Here is a 27,767-nt window from a genome sequence, read left to right as displayed (position 1 = left end):
TAAAATGCCTTGCACGAGAAAAAATTTATTCTTAAACTATTTGTAAGTAAGTACCGGTAATTATTAAATGTTGAATTATAAAAATCCATAAAATATGATCAATCATAATTAATATAATTGGATTGAAGAAAAACCTTAACAGATGTAAAACTTTTTAACCAGTAATAACCAAACTTCTAAATACTTACAGTGAATCAAAGTATAAATCATTTGCGGCTAGTCAGTACCTTCAGTTAAAACCTATTTTATCATTTATTCAATTATCTTTCATACACAAGACTGATGTCATAACACTCAAATTACAAATTTTATAATTTTTTTTTTTTACAAAAATAGTAATTCATTATTATTTACAATTTGCAAATATTTTATATTAATAACTCCTAATAAACAATTATAATTATGCTATTCTGTGAAGCAGTTTCCTACTTAATCTCTCTTCAATTATGCAAATTAATTATTAGACTGGAACTATTGAGATAACTATGTTAAGTTTGTATGAGGTAAATAAAGTAATAAAATAAAAAATAAAAATCACCAATAATTAAGCATAGCTATAAACTGAATTCTCTTATTACTTCACAAATGATATCAATACTTGAAAGCTACTTTACCAACTAATTTTTAAATTTACATTCATAGTTCTAAGAATAGTAGTTGTAGCCACTTAGAGTATGCTCTCACCAAAATATCAATTTCATTAAAACTTGACAAATAACTACGTACCAAAATATTTTAACATCACAATCTATTGTAGAAAACTAGAAACAACAGTTTAACTAATCACATCTATATTAACAATGATCAAATAAGAAGAATACTTTAAGTAGTAATTAAATTTCTTATAAGTATTTTTACAAATAGATTAGTTTCAAAAAGTCAAATGTAAACGTATAATTTTCTTTATGTCTGCAAAAATCATTGTATAACATCTAATATGACAAATCTGTAAAAAAGAATTATCAATACATTAAGAAAAGACAAGACCGACTCCATGAAATTAAAAGTACAACAGTTACGTATTGATTATCGGTGATTTATGAGATTAATTTTTTTTTATGCAGAAAAGAAACTAACAACATTTTTATGTATTTTAAAAATTAAATTACATATCAAATTCTTAAATTTTGCAACATTAACTGGCAATATATATGCCAGCCAATGATGTGAAAAATTTATCCCAACTTACCATTTTGCAACTCCAATCATATTACTCATGTCATTCCTTTTCCATACATGAGATCTGCAAAGACAATGAAGGAAGCTCTAACCTCAACTAATGTATCTATAGTATATTTATAAGACAACCAAATAAACTAATCATACTGCTGTGTAAACAAATCAGAAAAAAATATTTTGATAATATAACATGTCCCAGAATATTAAGAATTCTACAAATTCATTTTTTTACAAGCATATTTGTTCCATTGTTAAAATTATTTTTATAAAATGTATTGATATAATGTATTGATAAATGTATGCTGTGAAAAACTTATTCTTGTTTAATATGAAAAAAATTATTTTTCACCTTAAATTAGACTTAATAATAATAATAAATCTCATCTTAAGAGTTGCTTGTTTAATATAATGTATATATACATACATTATAATATACATTCCCTGACAAAAAAGTTATACACAAAGGACAATGCATTAAAATGAAATGAAATTTTATTAGTGTGAATATGATATTATTACATTATTACCATTGTCATTATGACAATGGTAATAATGTAATAATATCATATTGATACAAAAGGAAAATTTTCTGTGCAATAACAACACAATTTAAAGGAACCTTTACTTATCTTGTAGGACCACTTCTTGCCTAGATACATGTAGTGATACAATCAGCTATGGGGGCCTACAGGCAATGTGTGCAATCCTGCAACAGATTTGTGCATAGATGTTGCAATTGCTGCTCCACATTCCTCACTCATATAGATGCTCAAAGTTGGAATCTCATCTGATCCCACAAAAAAAAAAAAAAAACAATGTAAGACAAATCTAGAGACTAGGCATGATAATGAAGTATGGCAACATGACACAGACATTCCTGGAAACCTGTGTTATCTGAGTATTATTTTGCTTGGAAATAGCTGTCTGTAGTTCCACTATAAAATTTTCTGAATATGTCACTGTGCGATCAATGTCCCTCCCACCACTACTGCTAGAAGTGACCATCATACGAGATGCTCCCCAGAACAGCAAGCCAGAAATGGAGGTAGTATGCCAAACAACAGTACAGGCAAAACTGAATAAAAAGAATATTTCACTCTAACATAATAGTAATTCATTCCCAAACAGAACTAGGATTTGTCACTAAAGACAATATGATGTTAGTCTGTAGCAGTTTATATGTTTCTCTTTCACAACACCATTGCAAATGAAATGCATGATGTTAATGCAGAGTGCATGGGATGCTAATGTATGATGCATAGTGGTCACTATGCATGCAAATTTTGTTCTGCCAGTTGCCTGCCAATGATATGGGAAGAAACAGAATTCTTAGCAAGGCTTCCATCTGTCTCTGGATAATGATGCCATTTCAGCTAATTGTGTTTGTGTCAAGATCAAACAATCATCTCTCCTGGTGGTCTATTTGGGCATCTAGAAGCCTGCCTGTCTTGTATGTATGCATTCCCTCAATACTACATCTCAGTCAGGTCAGAATAACCCAGATGACGAGAAATTCAGTGAAACAGTCATCCTCATTTCAATGATGCAACCTTTCTCAAACCCACCAGCTGCACATAATGACTGACTGCACCATACACTTATGCCTGGCATCTGAAGACCTCCAAACAGCAGATACTCTAAAAATTTTGAACACGGTGCCCCTACAACTTTTTGTAAGATACTGAGGAAATAATTTTAAAATATGTTGTGGCATTACCTAGTGTGCAATCTGATCACAACTGTAATCATTTACATACCTGTCTTTGACAAAGCTGTCAGCCAAGTTTTGCAGTAATCAGATAATTCTACCTAGATACATAACTTTTATTGCCAGTGAATGTATTTATTACTAAACAAAATATAGAATAACTTAATTGTGAGCAGAGTTTTCCATTTCTATTTAGATTTGATCAATAATATTTAGAGAATCAATCTCAAAAAATAGATATTCAACATGTACTGTACCAAACAAAATTCTCTCCTTGAAAAATAGTAATATCTTTAATGAAGAACAAAAATATTGTTTATGTAAAGATTATATTCCAAAGATGTAGAATAACAAAATAAAAATTTAAACTAAATAAGAACCTAATGTATGCAATCTTAAGAGATAACAAAAAGAAAACAGCTTTTTTTCAGTTTGTATTACTGTAACTAAATAAACAGAAACAAAATCAAAATATTAAAAAAAAAAATATTAATTTATGAACATTTAAAGTATTTATTTAAATCTTTATTTTGATCTTAAATCTATCTTAAAGAAAATGTTTAGCAACTTTTGTGACTTGTCATTGACTTAACATTAAACCTATTTCCATACTAAAATGCAAAATCAACTAAACTCACATTATTAGTCAACATATTATAAGCAGTATTTAATGAATGGTCAGATAACATAGTTTTGAGTTTAAATATATATTAAATATAATTTTTTCAATGTATGGAAGCTGAAGATGGTATAGTATAGACTGAAAACATTTCTTAGTTAATAAATGTCTGCTGATTAGCAAAATAAAACAGTTTAGTGTATCTATTCAGGTATCTTACGCTCTCTTAAATATTAGATATAATGAAAAACATTTTATACAACAGCATGGGCAAGCAAGAGTTCAGTGGGAGCCGAAATGTAGATTTTACAAAATGCATGGGAGCCGCAGTTCTGTACTATGTGGCGGATAGTATGGTAAGGCACACGATTTTATTATATAATATAAATATAATATAAGACAAATATTGAACTTTTTTAATAAACATATTTTCACAAAATTATAAAAATAAAATTGTAAAAATAATAATAAAAACAGAAATTAACACTTTCAGCAAGAGCCGCATTTTAACTCAAAAAGAGTCGCAGTCGGCTCTCGGAGCCACATTTGCCCATGTTTGGACTATAGCATCACTAAATTATTGAGGAAAAACAACAAAGAGATTAGCAAGAAAAAACTCCTTAATAACTTTAATTCAACATTTAATATAAAAGACAATAAAATACAATAACTCAAACACTAATGCTTTCAGTACTCTTAATGCTACTTTCAAGTATTCTTCATAACAAAACAAAACAAAATTAAATTTATATTTAAAATTATAAATGACTATATTTTAAGTTATTTTAATAGTTTGTCTATTTAAATTCAATATGGTTTTATTCTGAATGCTATGTAGTATTTAATTTTTATTAAAAATGCTTGAAAATGGCATTAAGAAAGTAGAAACAATAGCATTTTGAGTTTCTGTATATTATTTATAGTTTCTATATTAAATGTTGAATTAAAATTATTATGAAAATGATAGAGTTGAAAGATTTTTTCATTATCTTTCAAAAGAAGAAAAATTATTAGCAATTAGCTTATTTATTGCTTAATTTCAGAATTAAAGAAAAAAAGTACAAAAAATAAGAAAACTCTTTCTGTTCTATTTATTGACACAATTTAAAATATTTTATGTCTTCAACATTCATCCATAAAGAGGCATATTAACAATTGTTAAAACAAGAAACATACACATTATCACTTTACAAGCTTACATTTGGTCTTATTTTTTGTAATTATTAAACATAATTTTATAATTTTATGTTTAATAGTTACAGAATATGCTGAGATCAAACATTGTGATTCAAAAGTTTTAAATTTATTGAAGAATTTAGGAAGTACAAATATAAATAACTTCAAACATTTTCATTTTAATAAAAAAAACCCTGTTCAAATTGAAATTATTAAAAAAAATAGACTTTTTATACAACTAATTATGAATGAAATAAGAATGAATGCTCAATTATGAATGAAATAACCAAAAATGACTTTTAATGATGGTAAAAAAGTAAATAAACTTCAGATAAATCAAAAATTGTTTTAATGCAAAAGAAGCATTTTTGAGAAATATCTTCACATCATCAGTTTAATATAAATACTGATCAGAGAAAATACTTTTAAATACTGCTTGGCCTTAAATTCAGTTTTAAAATTTGTTAATAAATAATGTTATTGGAAATAATATATAATTTATAAAATTTTAAAAGTGAAAAAAAAATTAATGAATGTAATAGCATTATACAATGTGTTAAATTTAACTTTTACCCATGTACAGTACAAAATAATCTTTCCAGTATTGTAGTGTATCACTTGTACAATCAGAAAAATATAATTATTTACAATACAGTTTGAGAGTATAAGACATTGCATTACTGCTCTACCAATTAGTAGACTACATGATGTTAGCCCTTTTATAGTTATCAGCATTGTGTGTTACCACAAGCTTTGTCAACATGACATTAATAATATGCATCCTGTTCTTACGACTGGAAAATTTCTGTGCTGTTGCAGAACTTCCATACAATTTACACATATCTCTTTATTAAACAAATTATTTTATTTTACTATAAACACCACAATAAAACTAATGCACCATCTGCATATACATGTGCAATGCTGAAAATATCTTTTTGTACTTGGATAAATGTAAAGTGAAAACCTTGTTTACTTATTTTATTATTTGTGCATGTATGTAGAGAATATAAAACTGACATCAAGGTAAAATGAATTATGAATAAATTTTTACTTTTTGGATTTTATTTAAAAGCAAAATAATAATAATTATATTTGATGATTAGATGTGCAAAATCTTAGTTCATTCCAACCAAAGCACATTCAGAATTTTTAGTTATATATCAGTAAGAAAATATATATTGATTGATTTATTTTTTATTCTCTTTTAAAAACTTATTATTATTAATTATTACAAGCAATTAATGCTCAGTTTTGGATTCGATTTAAAAAAAATTTAGTACTGTCAAACTAGTTTTAATACTTGAAATTTATATTATTATTATTATTCACACTGAATAAACAAAACTTCTGCGTAATTCTATTTTTTATGTTAGCTGCATTGCTATTTTATTAGTTGCAGGAGGCTATTTTTTTGTCATAACACCAGACCATAAAGTTTAATACTGTTTATAATAAGTTTAGTAAAATTTTCTTTTATCAACTGTCTGAACAGTAAAAACAATCGTCAAATTATTAAAATACTACAATGGCACTGTTATATGCTCTACTTTGATCAATGTATGTGCACACACACATGTATATTATATATTTTTATCTAAACAATATGAAAATTAGATAAGACAAGAAACAAATGATGATAAAATATAAATAAGTAAACATAATTATATATATATATATATATATATATATATCTCTTATTGCTGTTCTTTGAAAATAATCCAAATATGAAAAAAAACAATTACAGTAATTGAATTTACACATTTAGAATATTACTCATTGTACATGAAAAATGTTTTGGTTAATTTTTTTAGAAGGTTTGAAATATTCTTTAATCATATTAATTATTATTAGAATATTCTATAATTTTAATATCAATGTGACACAAATAAAAAGAAACAGCATAAACAATTTTAAAAACTTCAATTTTAACTTATTATAACAAGATACAAAAATATTTTATATATGGTTCTACAACTTGAACACCAACTATATAGTGTATTCACTATATAGTTGGTGTTCAAGTTGCAGAATAAGTACCAGCACGGTTTCATAAATACTATATGGTTTTAGTTAAATTGTAATCAAAGAATATCCAACTTTTTATAATAGCATAAAAATAAAAAGTAAAAGTCCAACAATTATCATAGCTTGTAATATATAAACAAAACTCTTGTTAAAAAGAAAGAAAAAAATAGTGTTTTAAGAATTCATAAATTTCAAAGAAAAAGACTATGATGAACATTTTAAAAACACTCTTATTTTCAATTCAAACACAAATAATAAAGTTGCTAAAATAATTACCTATGTAGTCAAAGTTTGTTTATTTTTATCAAAGTCGTCAATATTTAAAATTACTTTGAAAAATTATATTTAAATAATTCATAATATTTTAAAAGTTTTACATCTAAAGTTGACTTTACAAATAAATAATATAGCAATGTCTCATTGACAGTTTTAATCAACAAGAAATTAAATAATGTAATATAAGCAGTAATATGAGTAATCACAATAGTCAAATATTTAAATAATCTACATGTATATATATATACACAAGGGTAAGTCAAATATTATCCGCACTTTGGCTGTAAAATTTGTTATAATCAACCTTCAGCAAGTCAAATGTATCATTTCTCAATATAATTGCCCTGCTTTTCAATACACTTTGTCCATCTGTTCAGAAGTTTTCCTATTCCTTCATTTAAAAATGGCTTTCGGCTGAGATTCAAACCACGAATGCACTGCTGTCTTAACATCATTGTCAGATGTGAATCTTCATCCCCGTAGCATTTCTTTTAGGGGACCAAACTGGTGATAGTCCAATGGGGCAAGATCAGGACTATAGGGAGAATGCTGTAACATCTCAAAACAAAGTTTTTGGAGTGTGTTGACAGTGTAGGCTATTCCACACAGTTACTCACATTATTGACACTCTCCAAAAACTATGTTTTGAAGTGTTACAGCATTCCCCTATAGTCCTGATCTCGTCCCATTGGACTATCACCGGTTTGGTCTCCTAAAAGAAATGCTACGGGGATGAAGATTCACATCTGACAATGATGTTAAGACAGCAGTGCATTCGTGGTTTGAATCTCAGCCGAAAGCCATTTTTAAATGAAGGAATAGGAAAACTTCTGAACAGATGGACAAAGTGTATTGAAAAGCAGGGCAATTATATTGAGAAATGATATATTTGACTTGCTGAAGGTTGATTATAACAAATTCTACAGCCAAAGTGTGAATAATATTTGACTTACCCTCGTATATTATGCTAAGATGGTTTTTGTTCCATAAGCTCTGTAAATTTCTTGACAGATGTGAACAAATTAAGTGTAGATAGAGAGAAGTGGTCTGCAGATGTGCAATAAGTTTATTGCTTTTGTAAAGGATAATCTGTTCCAGAGATACTAGGTTCTAAAGTTTCCCCTATCATTTTGCTTAGGGAGTTAATTAAAAACTTTTAATTAACTCCCTAAGCATTAATTAAATTTTTATACATCATTGAGATTTTGTAACAATTCAATGTTAGGTTCACTGAATAGCTAGTTAGTAGGGCTTGGCCAGAAAAATATTTATATAAGATTTACTACCTTAATGTGGTATACAGAAAGATTTTGAAATTCATTTTTTTTTTAGTTGTGTTGAAAGCTTGAATATATTTCATGTAATCCAGACTAAAATGAATTACTTTCTTGAATGTTATATATAACAAGTGAAAAGTAAGGAAATCAAATAGACTCGCCAAGATTTTTACATTTTTGAACTCAGGACCTTGAATTGTCAAGAAATGCAAAAAAGTTTTTTTTTAAATAAATGTTAACCTTCAATTTTTAATTCTAAATTTTTTCTATTTTGATAACTTTTTCTGCAGATATCACAAATTGTCTGCTAGTATATATTTATCTTTATTTTATAATCTAACTATACAAGTAAAATTTTAAATTAACTCAACTATAATTATGGTGCATCATAAATCATAAATTTAAAATAAGCTTTTTTATTTTACCTTGGATCATTCTTAACAAAAATATCGCCAGTATACTCTTCTTCTGACGACGAGTCAGAAAATGGCTCATTAATCCATTCATCTAGATTAAGCCTACATAATAAAGAAATATTGATATTCAAAATAAGCAAATAAATTTTATATATATTATTTAAAAAATTAAAATATAATATAATTATGAATTAAACATTTGTTTTAGCATTTGAAATTATTTATTATTATACAGTCTAATTATTTTTTATTATTATTATTTTCTTTAATATTCACTTATTCTTTTTTTCTAAAATAAATATTTTAAATGTCTACTGTTTTGTAGAATTACTCTAACTTGTCAACTATTCAACAAATAAAAATTTAATCATTTTCCTCTTTTTTTTAATACAAAATAGAAAACAGTTTATATAATTATGGTAAAAACTTTTATTATATTCTATATTTTGTATTCTTATGTAAAAATTTTTTATTCATACATTCATAATTGATTTATGTATTTTACATACAATATTGGCTTAATACTAACCAATATACTTTTTTCCAATTTTAAAGAGGCCAGAAATTGTTCTCAACCAATATTCAAGCCCAATTAAAATTACTTTTGATATTAATACGACTGCAGTACACATTTTAATGTTAAACTGATGCTAAAATTCAGTATAAAACAATTGTTTAGTCAATTGTTTTATACTGAATTTTAGCATCAGTTTAGTCAATTGTTTAGTCAATTGTTTTATACTGAATTTTAGCATCAGTTTAGTCAATTGTTTTATACTGAATTTTAGCATCAGTTTAGTCAATTGTTTTATACTGAATTTTAGCATCAGTTTAGTCAATTGTTTTATACTGAATTTTAGCATCAGTTTAGTCAATTGTTTTATACTGAATTTTAGCATCAGTTTAGTCAATTGTTTAGTCAATTGTTTTATACTGAATTTTAGCATCAGTTTAGTCAATTGTTTAGTCAATTGTTTTATACTGAATTTTAGCATCAGTTTAGTCAATTGTTTAGTCAATTGTTTTATACTGAATTTTAGCATCAGTTTAGTCAATTGTTTAGTCAATTGTTTTATACTGAATTTTAGCATCAGTTTAGTCAATTGTTTTATACTGAATTTTAGCATCAGTTTAGTCAATTGTTTTATACTGAATTTTAGCATCAGTTTAGTCAATTGTTTAGTCAATTGTTTTATACTGAATTTTAGCATCAGTTTAGTCAATTGTTTAGTCAATTGTTTTATACTGAATTTTAGCATCAGTTTAGTCAATTGTTTAGTCAATTGTTTTTATCACTTTCAACAGAATCAGTCAATTTTAGTAACTTCTAGAGAAATTTTATTTTGGTAACCTTATCTTCCTTCTAAGGAGTGTATATTAATCAAGTAATTATCAAAAATTATGAAAATTTACTCAAAATTTATTCTGTTGTAAAGTGTAATTTCATTTTAATTATAAATTTATGTATTTGATATAATTTTTAAACTTTATAAAAAAAATGTTTGAGAGTTATAAAAATAATAAAACAAGTGAAAACAAAACACAAAGTTTAGGTTTCATTAAAGATAGTCATAAAATTGCAATTATACTTTCCAGAATACATGTGAAATATGCAAAAATCCCCAGCATAATGTATTGTATATGCTAGGCAGTCTACTACCTGATGCATAGAACATTGTTCTCAATATTGCTCTATAACTTTTATTTTTATTGATATCAACAAAAAAAGAAGGAAAATAGATTACAATTTGTCATTTATAACATAGGCATCCAATGCATGTATTTCTTTCTATAAAACAATCTCTTTAAATATACTTATAATACAAATCCTTTATTTAAAGTATAATTTTCTTATCAACTAAAACATGACTTATTTACAATTTGAAAAAATTGCTAAGAACACAATAAAAAAATTCACTTATGCTAATTGATCCCAGATATTGGTAAATACATAATCGAAAAAATTTTATTTCCAATTTAAGTAATTTTGAAAAGAAAGAAATGTAATTGAACATGATTAATTTTCATAATAAATTGCATAGATAAAAAGTAATAAAATTCCACATATTCTTGTAATAGTTAAAACAACAGTAGAATAATAAAACATTATTGGTGAAGATAGAATTATAAATGTACTGTTCAAGGAGGCTGAAGAAAATGATGGCAATGAAACAGGAAGCAGGAATGACTACAATGAAAATTCTGATAAAGATAAAAGTGATAAAGTATTGTTTCAAATTCATTTAATGCAAGTTGTTAATTTTTTGTATGCAAATAAAATTAATAATAAATGATTGATTTATATTCAGTCCTAATTTTTTTTCAAAACCTAAGGATACCAAAATCGGGAGTCATCTTGTATTTGGGCCTTATGGTATATTTTAAAATTAAACTTGTATTATTCTATATGTAAGGAACAAAATCTGTATTTTAAAAAAAATGCTAATTTGTATGTTGTTCTTTCAATATTTGAGAATGAAGAGCCTAAAAAGGCATGACATCATATTTCTATATTCACATATACTATTAATTCATACAAACAGTAATGAGAAAAAAAAATTATTATTTTAATGATAAAAGTTTTTATGCACAATTTTCTGTTTATTTCAAATATAACAATAAATATATCAAACATTAATATAAACAGAATATTGTATTTCGATAATTTATTTAAACTATATTAACCATTCAAAGTAAAATGTTATGAATAACTGCTAACAACAACTATATATTAAATATGACTAGCAGATAGGTCCAGGAAAAAATAAAAACAAACATCAAAATGAAACAATATTAAGAGTTTGGTTATTTTAGCTTAAACTGTCATATTTATCACAAAATTTTAAATTATAGGAGGAAAAACAAAATGTAACAAAACAGGATAAAAATAACAAAAATCTACTTTGAAGAAAAAGAAGAAAGAAAAAAAAAACTGATCTCATTTGAATTCATATAAAAAAAAAGAAAAATGAACAATCAGATTTTGAGAAATGGACTAAAGATTCATACTTGGCACCCTGGAAACCCTCAGGTATATGTTTTGTGCTTGCTAAGAATGCAATACCTGGATTGTATGATAGAATGGTGCAATTTCATTAGTTGTGTAGACAGTCGTCAACTTCCATCTGTGAAAAATAATTCAAGATATCCAAATTTTCTCTAATGCTAAGTCTAATGTATCATTCACAGCCAAATAAGAAATGGTAATTGGTCAGCCAATGAAATTATACAGAATATAAATCAAATATTTAAACTTGCACCCTCAAAAATCACTAAAGACATATTTTGTGTTTGTCAGTAACTTTGTATTATATAATTTCCTTATTCAAATGCCACCATCCTGCTGGTCAGATAGAAAGAACTGAAGTTAATTTGATCAAAAGTAGTCATTGATATCCTTGTGGATGAGAGGATGGTATCATTGCATTTGCTCAAACCATTTCAAAATATATAGAGAACAAACTAACAAACTTTCTTCTTTAGGTATTAGATAATGGACATGAATTTAAATAAAAATTTTCAAATTTATTTTAAAACAGACAGTTACCCTTCTGGAAGTGGAACTTTCTTTTGTGCTTTTTGAGCAACTGGATTAAGTTCTCCTACAAAAAGAGCTTTTATTTCATCTCCTATCTTTTCACCTTTTGATTGCAATTTCACTAGTTGTTTTACTAAATTCAAAACACCACAGGCCTGAAAATAAAATTTAAAAATCACTCACATATTTAAATAAATTATATTTGAATTATAATCAATGGTAATGTAACATACTCTTTCTTGAACTTCTAGATCAGCATTCTGGACAAACATAGGCATTTTATCAATTATATACTGTCCAACAACTTGGGCTGATTCTGTATCATCCGTTTCCTCTGCTTTAACTACAATCTGAGTATAAAGTTTTATAATATTCTGCACATATATACTTTGAATGTGAGGTGGTAGTAAAATAACTTTCGGTCGTAACATAGCTTCCAAGGATGCAAATGCATCAGTCAATAACCTAAACAATTCAAATGAAACTCAATGAAATTTTCACCATAAATTAAAATTTGTAAATCTTATCACATCCTATAAAATTAATTTTTATTATGGATAATTGATCATTTTCTGTATTATTTGCTAATGACTTTTATGACAACTTGTATAATTAATAATTTTTAGTAAAAACTACTTCATTACTTTAAAAATATCACATACCTTCTCATAATTTGTTGTCATAACAATTTGCAAGACTTTTTTAAAGTATTACAGTATGTAAAATTTTATTTTGTCTTTAGCAAATGATAACAATTCTACTTTTACCACATTAAAATTTTAGTTATTACAAAGCCATTTCCTGAATGTTTTTTGTTCTATTTTTATGACTGATATGACTTTACATCTATCTGTAGCATTTTCCACTTCTAAGAAACTTAAACTATCCTAATTAAGAAAACCATAAGCTAAAATTTACAAATTTATTTTAATCAAAGTAAAATTCAATAGCTTCATTCATTTTTAATTATAAGTTTAATTATACTGTATTAGAAAAAAAAAAACCTGTTATTCATAGCATTGCAAACATTTTTACTGAAATTATCAAAATTCTTCATTCTTCTAAATGTTTTAGTTACAATATATTGCACATTTTCATTAATTAAATATTTATTTAAAAATTAAAGATTTAAATATTCTTATAGGTCATTAGTTTAATAATAAAATTATTAAATATTTTAAACAAAATCAAAAAATAAATAAATTTAAAAATACATTCTTACTCTGAAAATTCTCCACATATCCATGCAGCAGCAAATAATACCTCACAGATACTATTTCTTTGTGTATTTGCAACTAATAAATGTGCATTATCTAATAGAATTGCCTAAAATAAAATTAAAAAATAAATTGCATCAATTTATAAAATACTAAAAATTTATAATAATTGATATGAAATTTATAAATGCTGCTATATTATATAATTTATGAAGCGAATAATGCATTATTTAATTTTTTCAACACACACTATATTAATTTTATTTTGTTGCATTTCCAATATTATGCACTTATATGCTTATGTTCATAAGTAAGTAATAGTCAACATCCAACTAATGTCAGGATCAATCTTAATATTGTATAAGACATTAAATGTAATGCCATATGTTGAGGCAATGGTCAGGGCATACAACAACAATATTCATCATTGCATTAGTAAACTGTTTAAAACATCACAAAAAAAGTCAATGAAAACATTATTTTCCATTGAAAGTTTGCAAAAAGCAATACAAATGAAAGACAATATAAGAACAAATATAAGAAATATTTATATTACTCTTTGGAAGTGCCAGTTATAATAAGTGTAAAGAAATAACTATATGTAAAACTAAAAACAGAGATAATTGAATGTTTTCTAATTTTCTGTCTCTGCATTACCACATATAGGGCTAGTTTTCATGTTTAAAAGAACACATTATTAAAATCATGCATCTTGTTATTGAATACAAAAAAACTGCTCACTTTAATTCCATTAATTCTGTAAGTTGTTTTAATTTATAAAAAGCTGCTCACTTTGATATATTTCTAATAAAAATAATCAGAAAATAAATAGTTTCTATGATGATTCAGCAATATATTCTAAAAACAATCACATGTATTTAATCCAACTAGGAATATATAACTATTACTGGATATATTGACAGCAGTTTTTAGAAATAGACTTATATAACCTGATTTATAAAAAACTCAAACATTTATTATATATCACAACACTGTTGTAAACAAAGAAACACTTGTATTCAAAAGCACATTTAATTTTTGATTTATTTTTTTCAAAAACAGTAGTTCGAAATCATTGTTCAATATATATATATATATATATATTTATTAAATCAGTAAATATTTGCTTTTAAAAAAATACTATAAAATTAAACTTACCATTTGTGAAACAGCAAATGAACGTATTGCTTGAACACGTATAGCAACATCTAACATTTGAGAAGCAATTAGTGATCCATGTCGTGTTCCTTCAATTCTCGTTAATTCAACTAAAATACTAACGTACCTGAAATATTTATTTTGAATGTAATAAATATTGAAAGATGATAAAGGAATAAGGAATCAAAATATAAGAATTTTAAATTTAATATTAAAAAATATATATATACAACCACATCTTACTTTAGTATATTGTTTTTTAATTGTTTTGTAATCTCAAGTAAATACTTAAATTTGACAGAAAAGCATTTATTAGTTAATGATTTATGAAAATACATTCACTAAATTTGGCAAATATATTTTAATAATACCAATTTAATCTATAAAGAAAGTTTAAAAAATAAAATGTAATTGATTACTGGATATGAAATGCTTCCAGAATACAAAATGTATATTTAATAGAAATCAAAATATATTATCAATTAACTATAAAAACAAAATATTTTAGAACTAAATGAGTCCCAGTATTATTATAAAAATTTTCGAAATATATTTTTAACTAACTTTTCTGATTGTGATCCAACATGCATTTGTACTAAGAATATTTAAAAAATTTATAAAATAAACTTTTAAAAACTTTTAGTTTTAAAAATATATTTTTTTTATTTTTAAATCAAATAAGAAAATAAAACAGAACTCAAACAATTACAAGGGAAACCTTCCAACCCATACATAAAATAAATGACATTTCAAGAGTTATTAAATTAATTGTTTCTGAGACAAATGAGATTCATTTTCATGTCTGGGTTTTCCATGCTCCATAAAAAGGACTCAAAATTTGCAACACATGTAGAGCTGTAGAAATTCCTCATTGATAAAAGTATGGTGATACCTCAGTTTTCATCAATAATCCATCCGAAAACAATTGGTAAAAACCGAAACCAACAAAAAACTGAGGCACTTATTTGCATATATAGGCACTCCAAATTACATACCAAAAACACATTTTAAAGAGAATAAACATATTGTTTGATACTAAAAACAATAAGAAATAAATATAATGTTTTTGATTGAAAATTAAGTAGACATATTTTAAAGTCTTTTTCTTTAATCCTTGTCACCATCCAACACAGAAAAAAACTTTACTACATAATTTTCAATTGAAAATGGTCCTGGATTGTGTCATCTTTATGCAAATAATGTTTTTGATTGATCCAAATGAATAATAACTGTTCAACATCTTCAATTGTTTGCAATCTCTGTTTCGTTACCATATTCACATCTTTTGCTACATTACTCCTTTATCGCTTTCTTTTTTTCCACAATGGAACTTATCATGGATGATGACTTCCCGTACTGTACATGCAGCTGATTTCAGCAATCTTAATCCCATTCTTGTATTTTTCAATGATTTCATTCTTCAACTCAATCATGTTCCTGGTCTTCTACTTCAAAGGGCAGTTGGCTCTGGAAACTTTCTTTGATCCAATGATGGAGCTAAAAGGAAAGCAATTGAATTGTTTGGCTAGATGCATGGGGTAATGCTCACACAATGAGAAACAACACCACACTTTGCAGGAAAATGTGTGGGTCACCCTTTTTTGCAAAATTAGCAGCGAGGTCACGTGGGCACATCGACGAAATCCAAGGCAACCAACAAAACTGAGACAAATTTTTGTGGAAAGAATTGATGAAAACCGAAACTGAATAACCAAAGTCAATGAAAACTGAGGTATTACTGTATATTTTTCCCCTTGCTACCTCTGATAACCGTGGTTTGAATCTACAGTCATTTATAGATAAACCCATATTTTTTAATATTCACCAATCTGTTTGTGCATATTAGCATGTTTGTAACTGAATGTACAATTTTTGGTTAAAGTTTTGTGCCAAAATTCTTACCTAAACTATGGGATGTTCATTAATATTCAATTTAATGTTATGTAGTTGTCACATCAAACGTTTGACTTTGTTACACACAATTTATAACAATTTTTATCCATTCAGGTAAATTGCATAACATGATGGATTATTATTTAACTTTCCTGTTATAAAATGCCTTTCTTCGGTTGAGGAGTCAACATAATTTTGTAGATCAAATTCCAAAAATGCATGAAAAGTAACGTTTAACACATTTTTAATATTAATTGGCACTTGCAAATAATACTTGAAAAATTTAGGACCATGAAATACTGACACTTGACATGAACAGATAACAGTGGAGAAAAATTTAATATAGACAATTGTGTATAATCTAATCACCATCAAATAGAAACTTTATAAATATAACATACCTTTCACAAAGGTAATATTTTCATTGTAACAACTATAATAAATTTATCTAAATCAATAAAAAAAATCAAATCATATAAATACAATGGATCTGAAAATATTAGAAAAATTTAATTTCTTCTAAAACTGGATTTTGAACCACAGATATTAATTACACATATAAAACAAATCACAAGTGTTATTACATCATTATGATGGGAGATGGGAAGATGGTGTGCACTACCTGTATATGAATGTATGTCATTACTTTCAAGGTCATTTTTTTGGCACTTGAGAGGCCAGACACAAGAATAAACCTCATTTTTGTTTTTCTCAGAAACAAATATCTAATAGCACTTAAAACAATTTATTTCATATATTGGTTGAAATGTTTTCCTTGTTAGTGTGAATTGGAAAAAATTTTCATAGAATGTCGTCTAATAATAAACATATCAATAACGTGTTTATCTGTTTCTTTTCATATATTGTTTTCACCTTAAACAATAATGAAAAACATTTCAAAAATTTTAACATACTGTATAATGTAAAAGTATTAGTATATGATAAATTTGATTGTTATTTTAGAAATATTTTTATATTATTGAAAAGTCATACAATAGTTAATAGATGACACCATTTCTAAATTTTTATATTAGAACATGTAAAAAATATCTAACAATTATTATATTCAAGAACTTTTTAAGAAACAAACTTTTTATAGTAATTCATAAATTTGCTCAGAATTTAGGTATTTTAGCTGTAAATTAAGTAAAATATTCTTACCATTCAAAATTAGTAATATATTGATAGTTATTTTGAGAGCAAATATCAATCACTTTACACAGTAATTCATCTCTATAATTTGTACCTTCTGCTTTATCCATATGAACCATTAACTTCTTTACTATCTCCATTAAATTTTTTTTTGATACCTTAAATAAAAATTATTATAATAAGTATCTTTAATACACTAATTGTTATAATTATTAATTACATAACCATATTAGAAATAATATATAAACTTGATATTATGCCTATTAAGATAAATCAAGACTAATACTATTTGCATAAATAAAATAATTCCAAAATATTTGTTTAAAAAATATGTAAATAAAAATTATAAATGGTGGTTTTAAAAATTTTAATATCTGATCAGATATTAAAATTTTCTCCTATTTATTGTTGAAGTCATTTCCTGTTAAGATTATGCAAATTAAGCATTTATATTTTTTTATTTGAACTTTAAATTTTATTTTAATGTTTTTTCAAAGATTTTTGTAAAATTTTAAGTCTTACTGAAGAATTTTTTTTAAAACATACTTTCCATATTACTTTACATTCTCGAGCAATTGCTACATAAATTCAAGGAGTCTATTTACTTATTTTTGATTAAACATTTTTTAAACATTTACAGGATTTATTTTTACTGTATTATTAAGTTTCTTTAGTTTTCTTTTATTTTTGTCTTTAAACAACATTCTAAAGTTAAACATAATTGATGTTCAAATCCATTATTTGTCATCAGAATTTTTTAGCTTGTTCTGTAAACTTCTTAAGTGCTTGAGATAAGGAGACAAAAGGTCTCAAAAACTTGTTTAACTGAAAATATATGTTATTCCTTGAATTTACAAAGTGATTGTTTCAGTTAATTTTGATGGAGTTGATAGTTTCAAGAAAAAAATATTGGGTTAATCCAAAAGTTTCTGGAATATTTTAGTCTCATAGTTTAATATTTATTTAAAAAAGAAAAACTAGTTTCTTTAAGAAAATAATTGCCTTTACATTCAAGCACCTTTCATCAAAGAACTGCTTTCCATCCAAGAAGTGGTGCATAGAGCAGAAGAAATGGAAGTCAAATGGTGTAGTGTCTGGGCTACACAGGGGCAAGGGAAAACCTCCCAGCTGAAATCAAGAAGCTTCAAACAGGTCAATCTTAACACGTGGTTTTTGCATTGTTAGATGTTAGAAACCTATAATGTTCATCTGTGGCCATTGAGTTTGGATAACATCAGCCAAACATTGCAGCTGAGCACCATAATCTCAGAAGTTATAATGATATTCTGTGGAAGCATCTCCAAATGGACTAGTCCATGAACATCCCACCAAATATACAACATAATTTTGTGCTGACGTAATTCTGGTTTTGGCATAGCTTGTGCTGGGTTAACCAACATCCATTCACAACCTTTTATGCGTTAAGTTGACATACAGGCACTACTTTTTTCCATCTTCTGCAATGATCATTTTACACCAAATTGATAATTGTAGAGCGCACATGTGTAAATTTGCTCACAAGAAAATATTGACAAACTTAACATATTTAAAAAGTTAGTATTACCATACCAAATATCTTTTCATTTATAACTGTGTACCTCAACATCCTTCATTTACATTAAAAAAAATAGACTTCTAGATGCCTGCCATCTGTTAGAGAACAACTTAGAATATTCTAAAGAGGTCTAGAATATTCCAGCAATCTTTGCATCAGTCCAATACTTTATATTCTTGTACACAGATTTTATTTACAATATATTCTAATAAATAATTCACGTTATTTTTAGATTAGTAACTTTGCTTTATAGTGACCTTTAGAGAAGTTGTTGAAAGCAGACATTATATCAAATTTTCTGATTTATCAATATTTTTTCTGATTTTTACATGATGATGCCAATTTCATCACATAATTTCATGTCTACATAAAAAAAATACTTCAAAACTTAAAAACTATATTATTTAAAGTAATTTAAAAATTAATTTAAAAAGTAAGTAGAACTACATTTCTGAGACATTGATATAAATATCTCTCTTTAAATGTCATTTAAAGAGACATTCTCCCTAAAATATGCCATTTTAAATTAAATGCACAAAGTATTTTTTATAGATTATGATGATGATGTTATTTTTTCCTATGTATTACATTCCCTTTATACTATATTTAGCATATGTTACATACATGGATCAGTTTTCATACATTAGTAGATTCAGTGATAGTTTACTGGTTATAATTAAAATGGGTTTATGATAGCTAAAGTAAGTCACATAGCGTGTCTGTTCTCAAGCATCAACATTTCTCCCAGACACCATATCTATGGAAGATTGTGATATGATATTGTTGAGTTGTGAGTAAGATATCAATTTTGTGTCAAACTTACCTTTAATAAAAGTTATAAAGTTTTGTTTTCCTTTTTCTTTATTCTATGTTAAAGTCCTCTGCTAAAATTATGGGAATAATACTACACTTTAATGGAACCAGATGTGCTGCAATTATCATCATCCAAAATAGGAATCATTTTCATTCTACTACTACTACTTCAACTACTATAAACATGAAAATAATTAAGAGTATAGCACAATCTTGGTAATTTGACATATATTGGACCAGAAGCATGCTAGACACATTTTGAGGAGTTAATAATTTAAATACAACAAAAATGTGATGCAATTAAAACAATTGAGCGTATAAACAAATTTGACAGCATAAAGTCAACTGTTAATGATACAAAAAAACCCAAATTAGGCTACTGACAAAAAACATCCAAATGCACTGTCATTGCCACTAATCAATCTGCCAAGCTGGTAAATTACCACTAAATTTAGTGGAAACTGGAGTTTGAACTAATGGGAAGCTTCTCTATGACTTGGCAGAAATGCTGGTAACATTCAAGAGTTGACTAGTGTCTGATTACTAGCTATGTTATGGGCTATGTTATGTCAAACTTGCAAGTGGTTGAATTAATATGATTGTACTGTATTTAATAAACATGTAACTTTATTAATATATGCAGATCTTATGGCAAACTTAAATCAAAATACACTAAGTATTTGAAATCATTAATTAAATCTCTGAAACAAGACAGATATAATAGTGACACTGTTGGTTTGCTGGAGCATGAAGGCTTGTATGATTGGCGGAATATAAATCACATGCCATAAAATGAAACTGATTGGCTGTAGTGTGACATTCTGTAAACGTGTGATGTACTTTCATCACACAATCATTCTAACGTACCATTTGACATAGATGTATTTATGTCAAAAAGCAAAGAAATATATCATTACATAAGTTTGTTTTTAATAATAAATAATAATTACTAAATATTAATTCAAAAATCAAATTAAAAAAATGAAAAACCAAACAAATAATAAAATGACAGTTATTAATTACTAGATTCTAACAATATGAATGTGCAAACACTTTATTATTGGAATCATTATCATGTTTTGGAATTTAATAAATTTTCAATATTTAAATACTGTAATTTTTCTATTTAATTCATTATCAAAATTATATTTATATAATATTTTTATGTACCAGTACATTAAATGTAATTTAGATCAAAATGTTTTTTAATATTAAGAAATATTTTCACCTAAGAAGGCAATTTGTTTTACTTCCATATCAACAATATAGTTTAGTGGTAAAAATAAGCATAGTTATTTTATCAATATACACTGGATATTAACATTTCTATTACTTAATGATTTATTTTAATGAATACAAAGACATATTATAGATATAACATAAATAATTATGAATAAAACTTTAATTACCATTCCATAAAGAAGATCAAGTGCACGAAGACGAATAGATTCATCTTTATCATCCAGACATTGCAATATTAAATCTTTGTGTGCTTGAACGCTCTTTGGATGTGTCTTCAATATTTTAGACATGGCAAGAAGACCTAGATACTTTACTAAAAAAAATTTCATAAAAATTATTACTTAAAAAATAATTTTGTAAAATATTAGATTTAATCATAATTAAATATTCATAATTTATATTTATTTTCAAAATTTTATACAATAAAATAGACTAATTTATTTTTGTTTTTGTCAGTTATTTTTAAAGATTTGTTGAGATCTTCTGCTAATCAGAAAAACTAAACATTAATAAAAATTTTGGTTCTTATAAAAATTTTGAGAGAGAAGAGAGATTCATTATGAAAGTAATTTTAAAGTTGAAAAAGTGATCTTGCTTTTGTTAAAAATTAATTATTTGTATGTTTTTTAAATTTTATTAATTAATACTTTATCCTATTCCAGGGTATCAATTCAAATTTCAAATAAAAACTATATTTCAATTAAGAATTGCAGTCGTGAAATTACAGGACTGTGATTTCCTCAATCCTGAAATCTCAGAATTGGCTGTTCTTATGTTCTATAAATATTGAATATATATTATGAAATTTGGCATAAGGTGCCCATAGATCACTAATATTAATCCATACACCAAGAAATATAATAAGTGTTTAAACATTAAAACATGTTTAAAACTTTAATAAAATAAAATTAACTTACAGTTTTGATCTGTGTCTTCTATCAAAATTCTTAACTTCTGAACACACAACTATGCAAATATATTAAAAATTAATCTCCAAAATTAAAAAAAAAAAAAATGTATTTATATAATATATATATATATAATAAAATATTTCAAAATAAATGCAGATTTTTTGTTGTTTTGATATTTTTAAATTTAATTATTATGAACAGAACACTAATTAATGCTTTAGTTAACGTTTTTATTGTCACGACTAGGTGCATATGCACCTAATCGTGACAATAAAAACAGATAAAAGAAGACACGGTTTCAGAATATACCACTTTAGTTAATGTTGACTTAAAGCAGGATACAAATTGTACAAAAACTATAATATATTCTCTATAATTATCATCATAAAATATAACTTTTAGATAAAATTTCAATATGAGAATTTAAAACTCTATTTTAAATTACATTTAATCCTAATTATTGACCTTTGCACTAGATGAACAACCTAACTACCTAACTTAAAATCAAATTTCATTATTTAACACAAAATACAATCAAATAATAATATGAACTTTTGATCCTAAACTGATAATTGTTATATTGTGTTTGTGACTGTTATAAAGTAATGAAATCATTATACAGTATATCAAACTGATTAATTATTTTTGTAATACTCTATTGAAGAAGATAAAAGTTTAAAAGTTTATAATTCATAATAATTATGAATCTTTCCATAAATATTTATGAGCTTACTTAATGTTACAATGTAACACACACTGTCTTATGGTGTTAAAACTATATAATCTCCTTTACCTACAATATGCAGACAACATCTTAATTGCTTGAGAAGGCTTGGAGGAAGAACTATTATTATTTATAGAAATGCTGTTATTAGTCTACTCTTCCATTTCATTCTCCATAAAATGAGTTCAATGCTAAAATATCATTCATGGATCTGCATAGATACAGATCTTCAGATGGAATTATGTTTTCTGTGTTTTATAAATTCAATGTCTTGCCCCCATATAATTCCATCAATGGTCTTCCAACTTCCCAATATGAAAATTTTACCATAACAGCTACCATACACAGGGCATTTCTCTTTCACTCTAGTTAGGCAATGGTTGACAATGAGTTGTAGTTAATGTCAATTACAGTGCATAAGGCAGATTATACACTTGCAAAATTCAAATACTCGGTTAACCACTTAAAATGAAAACTCTTTCCACTATCCAGTCTGAACATAAAAAATGGACCTTACCTACTGTACATACCATAGCCTGCAATACCATACTTAGGGTTTCTGTCAATACCTGTCACAAGCACATTTAGAAAATTTGGGGTTTTTATCCCATTGGCTCCCCAACCTACATTACATAGGCTTTTATGCATGAGAGAGATAAAGTTGACTTTCTGGAAAAATCAGGGATATATGCTATATCTTTACAATACTGTCTCTTGGAAGTGACAATCAATTATATTGGGACTACTATTAGAATGCTCCAGACACATGCCTAAGAAAATCAGAAAAACAAATGAAATAACAGGTATACTACAGAACTGACCAAAATAGTCCTGGACCAAGTTTATGAACCCCTCTAGTTACACTTGTTAATTCTTAAACAATGCCAGGATAGAAAAATGTTACTCCTGTAAGAGGTATATTTTATATCTCCTCCCACCTATCATGTAACAGCACCATCCTCAACATTCCAAACTATACATTGTGTTATATAATTGACTAAAACTACAGATTATTATAAAAGAGTGTTTCATTTTTTATTTTGTTTTTAAAAATTTATTTAACTTTAATTTTTAATAATTTCCAATTTTTATTATCAAATTTCATACATTCCATGAATGCACAGCTGAAACTTTTTTTAAGAAGTTGTCCATTATGTTCTAATTTTTAAAAATTGCCTGTTACAACTATCCTCATCAGGCTGATTCTAATCAAATCAGCTTGATGAGGATAATTGTAAGCAATCAAAAGTACTGCAATTTTGAATAAAACATTGGTTTTAATGCCGTAAAACAGAATACGTTACATCATAACATTACAGTAGATCATTATTTGGTGTGAAACAATTAATTTTCTTACTTATGAGCTTCATATCAATTAGTAAGTAATTAACTTTCTACTTTATTAAACAAAATTTAATATCTTTAGTACATTATTTATTTACAAATAGATATATTCAATTGCAGCAACATTCACATGAGTATTACAGGTTGTAAGTAACAATAAAAATTTGATAAAACTACTAATTAATGTTGATGTTTTAGCAAATACTAAACATGTATATACCTGAATGGATGCAGAATGATTTGGCATTCCAGATGAAATGGAAATCAAAACTGAAAATATAAATATTCTTACAAAACATGGCAATCACTACTGTATATGTAAAAGACTTTAAAATTAATTATATAGTGCCTACTATAATAATAATAAAATTAATTAATTTATTTATTAATATTGTATCAGAAATTAAAATACAGTGGACCCCTGACATAACACGCATGTCAGGTGGGAAACAACACCTGCATTATAAGGTAAACCGCATTATACTGAGCAGCGTGGTGTAACGCAGTTCACCTCTTTACTTTAGCAATAATGTCAAGCTTTTCTTTCACACTGTAAGCTTTTCTTTTACTCATCATGCATACAATAATTAAACACTATTCAAAATACATGCAGGAACTCAATACATACACAATTACTCAATATGCAGTAACAATAAAATACACTACTCACTAACAGCGCATAGACCTGTATAAACATGTTTGAGCTTATCGCGTTGCAAACGTCGCCCGCGCTATAACTGAGTGCATGGTATAGTGAGCGGCGCTATAACAAAGGTCCACTGTATTACAATAAATTTATCAAAAATCAAAATATCTAAAAGCTGCATTCATGTGTTTACTAATAATTATTTTTTTAAAAAAGTAAATAATTTCTATTTAATAGTACGAAAAATTTTAAGTTTGAAATCCACAATAATTTTATTTATAATGGCCTTTGATATTTATGTTATCCTTATATCTCTGTAATGCTGATACAGTTGTATGACTTATGTTTTAGTATTAGTATTAAGCATCTGTTATTTATATTTTATATTATCCTTGTAATATAAATTATTGTTCTATATGCATAACAACCTGTTATTCCTATGCAACAAAAATAAATCTTAGAACTTTCATTTGACATTATCTGAAAAATTATTCATATAATCTAGAACCATTTGACATATTTCTATTTAAAAATATTAAAAATTAATACATATCATTATTAATTATACATAAATAAAAGAATTAACACAAACATTCTAGTTTTACAACATACAGTAATAACTATAATTCTACCTACCAGCTATCACAGTATTGATACATTCATACAATAAAGACATTGCTGAAGTACTAGAAGAAAAAGTAATTTATTTCAGATAATATTTTAAAATAGTTGATTCACGTAACAAATAAAAATATTTTATTATAATATAGTAGTAAATTATTAAAGTATTTTATGGTATAAGATTTATATTATTTTAATCTAATTATTTCATAAAAATATATATTACTATTTATTTCTAATATTAAATTACTATTATTTTTATTAGGTATCAATAACAGTTTCATATTATATATTGGTTTGTTTCATCAGCACATTTCTTCATTGAATTTTTCTATAATAAATAGTACTAACAGTAAATTAGGTTAAATATTCATTGTGTTTCAATAATAATTAGTAAATTAATCAATTCTGAATTTATATCATCTAAAGATGTATTATCATGTTCGTACTGCATAATTTATTATAAGAATAACGGCTTCTTATTGTATTACTTTATGATAAAATTCCAGATTATCTTAAGGAATGTATTATTTACATCTTTAAATAAAAAGGAAAAAAAATCAAAAAAATAAATTTAAGATAATTCAATTTGTGTAAATAAGCAGATGAAATTTTTGTAAAATTTTTAGTACATTTGTTTGAAGAAAAATATCATATTTATTGCTTCTTATTTGGCACAATTTAGTATCATCCCAATATGTGATTAAACATTAACATATTTACAATAGCTGCAAAATAAATCTACATCTTTCTGTATGAGACTTGTATTGATAAAAATTTACCTATTCTTAATATGTTTCCAATAAAATGTTATATCAATCTCTCAAATCCTTCATTATAGGAGAAGTCAACTTGAATTAATATATTTTATGAATTCTCTCTAGTTCAGGTCTTTTAACCCATATTAAAAAATATCCTCTAAAAATAACATTTAAAATTTTTCAATTTACTTGTTTAAAAATTACAGTGAGAAAACCTGAAAGTATTAGGGAAGTTTGGAAAGTGTGTTAAAACAGATTACCTTTTCTCTGATACAATAGGATTTTAGAAATTTCTGGAGTTTAAAAATTTCTTTACAAATTGTTAGATTAAAATAACTGATATAGCTCATTCACCATCTGTACTGTTTGTCCCCATCTCTCTGATATTTTACAAACACTACATATTAACAAAAGTAGTGATACCATTTCTGTTACTATATAATATTTATAAAATTTTCTATAAAATAAAACATTCTAAAATCAATATATCTCCTTATACTTTTTATTGATAATTACTTACTATTAAAACATATTAAAATATAATTTTAATTGATTAAATCAAATATTTTATATTAAAATTTTAATTTATTAATATATTTACAGCATAATACAATTCATATTTGTTTAGATGTGTAGTGCTGTCAGTTACAACTGCAAATAATTTACACACATACTTTAAAAAGAAACTGTTACTCAACTAATTTCAAAATAACGAATTTTACAAATTTATGACCACACCTATGCATTTGCTGAAAGAAAATTTTTAATTACTAATATTTTCAGCCTACTCTTATAGGTGGTCATCAGATTTCTTAAAACTGTTTTTAGGAACTGTTTCACAGATAAAACATTAAATTTAAATTTTAACTTTTGAGGAATTCTAAATACAAATTCAAATTGAAACAAGTTAAATAAATAACTTACAAAAAATATGAGGTTAACAAAATACAAATAAATATGCTAATAAGAAAAATGTATACAAAAAACTATGAGAGTATAACACATAAGCTAAATATGATTATGGGGGGACACAGTTCAGGGGTTTTTATGTCCAAATCTTATTTCAATGATGTATTTCCAGGCTGAAGGTAATGCATTTGCATCTGTCTCATTCAGGCATTGCTTTTTGATCTTGCTCTTGTAAATCTCTATTGTTTTCCACATCCAAGAGCAAGATCAAAGAGCAATGCCTGAATGAGACAGATGCAAATGCATTACCTTCAGCCTGGAAATACATCATTGAAATAAGATTTGGACATAAAAACCCCTGAACTGTGTCCCCCCATAATCGTATTTAGCTTATGTGTTATACTCTCATAGTTTTTTGTATACATTTTTCTTATTAGCATATTTATTTGTATTTTATTAACCTCATATTTTTTGTAAGTTATTTATTTAACTTGTTTCAATTTGAATTTGTATTTAGAATTCCTCAAAGGTTAAAATTTAAATTAAATGTTCTATCTGTGAAACAGTTTCTAAAAACGGTTTTAAGAAACCTGATGATGGCCTA

The 27,767-nt window shown here is 25.7% G+C and overlaps 1 protein-coding gene across 1 annotated transcript in view; it reads right to left on the bottom strand.

Annotated features, from left to right (window-relative positions):
* g (adaptor-related protein complex 3, delta 1 subunit-like garnet) overlaps positions 1-27,767 on the bottom strand; it is a 107,051-nt gene that overhangs the window by 24,965 nt on the left and 54,319 nt on the right. The window contains exons 9-18 of the mRNA XM_067284122.1: positions 25,509-25,558; positions 24,447-24,496; positions 22,165-22,213; positions 21,415-21,560; positions 17,647-17,795; positions 14,593-14,719; positions 13,440-13,543; positions 12,451-12,682; positions 12,227-12,372; positions 8,689-8,781 (exon numbers count right to left, since the gene is read on the bottom strand). Coding sequence (XP_067140223.1) covers positions 8,689-8,781; positions 12,227-12,372; positions 12,451-12,682; positions 13,440-13,543; positions 14,593-14,719; positions 17,647-17,795; positions 21,415-21,560; positions 22,165-22,213; positions 24,447-24,496; positions 25,509-25,558 — 1,146 coding nt within the window. The remainder of the gene's footprint in view (positions 1-8,688; positions 8,782-12,226; positions 12,373-12,450; positions 12,683-13,439; positions 13,544-14,592; positions 14,720-17,646; positions 17,796-21,414; positions 21,561-22,164; positions 22,214-24,446; positions 24,497-25,508; positions 25,559-27,767) is intronic.

This window comes from Centruroides vittatus, unplaced genomic scaffold (genome assembly GCF_030686945.1).
Source record: "Centruroides vittatus isolate TY-2023 unplaced genomic scaffold, ASM3068694v2 scaffold_1152, whole genome shotgun sequence".
Classification (NCBI taxonomy): domain Eukaryota; kingdom Metazoa; phylum Arthropoda; class Arachnida; order Scorpiones; family Buthidae; genus Centruroides; species Centruroides vittatus.
This window is presented reverse-complemented; position numbering and strand designations above follow the sequence as displayed.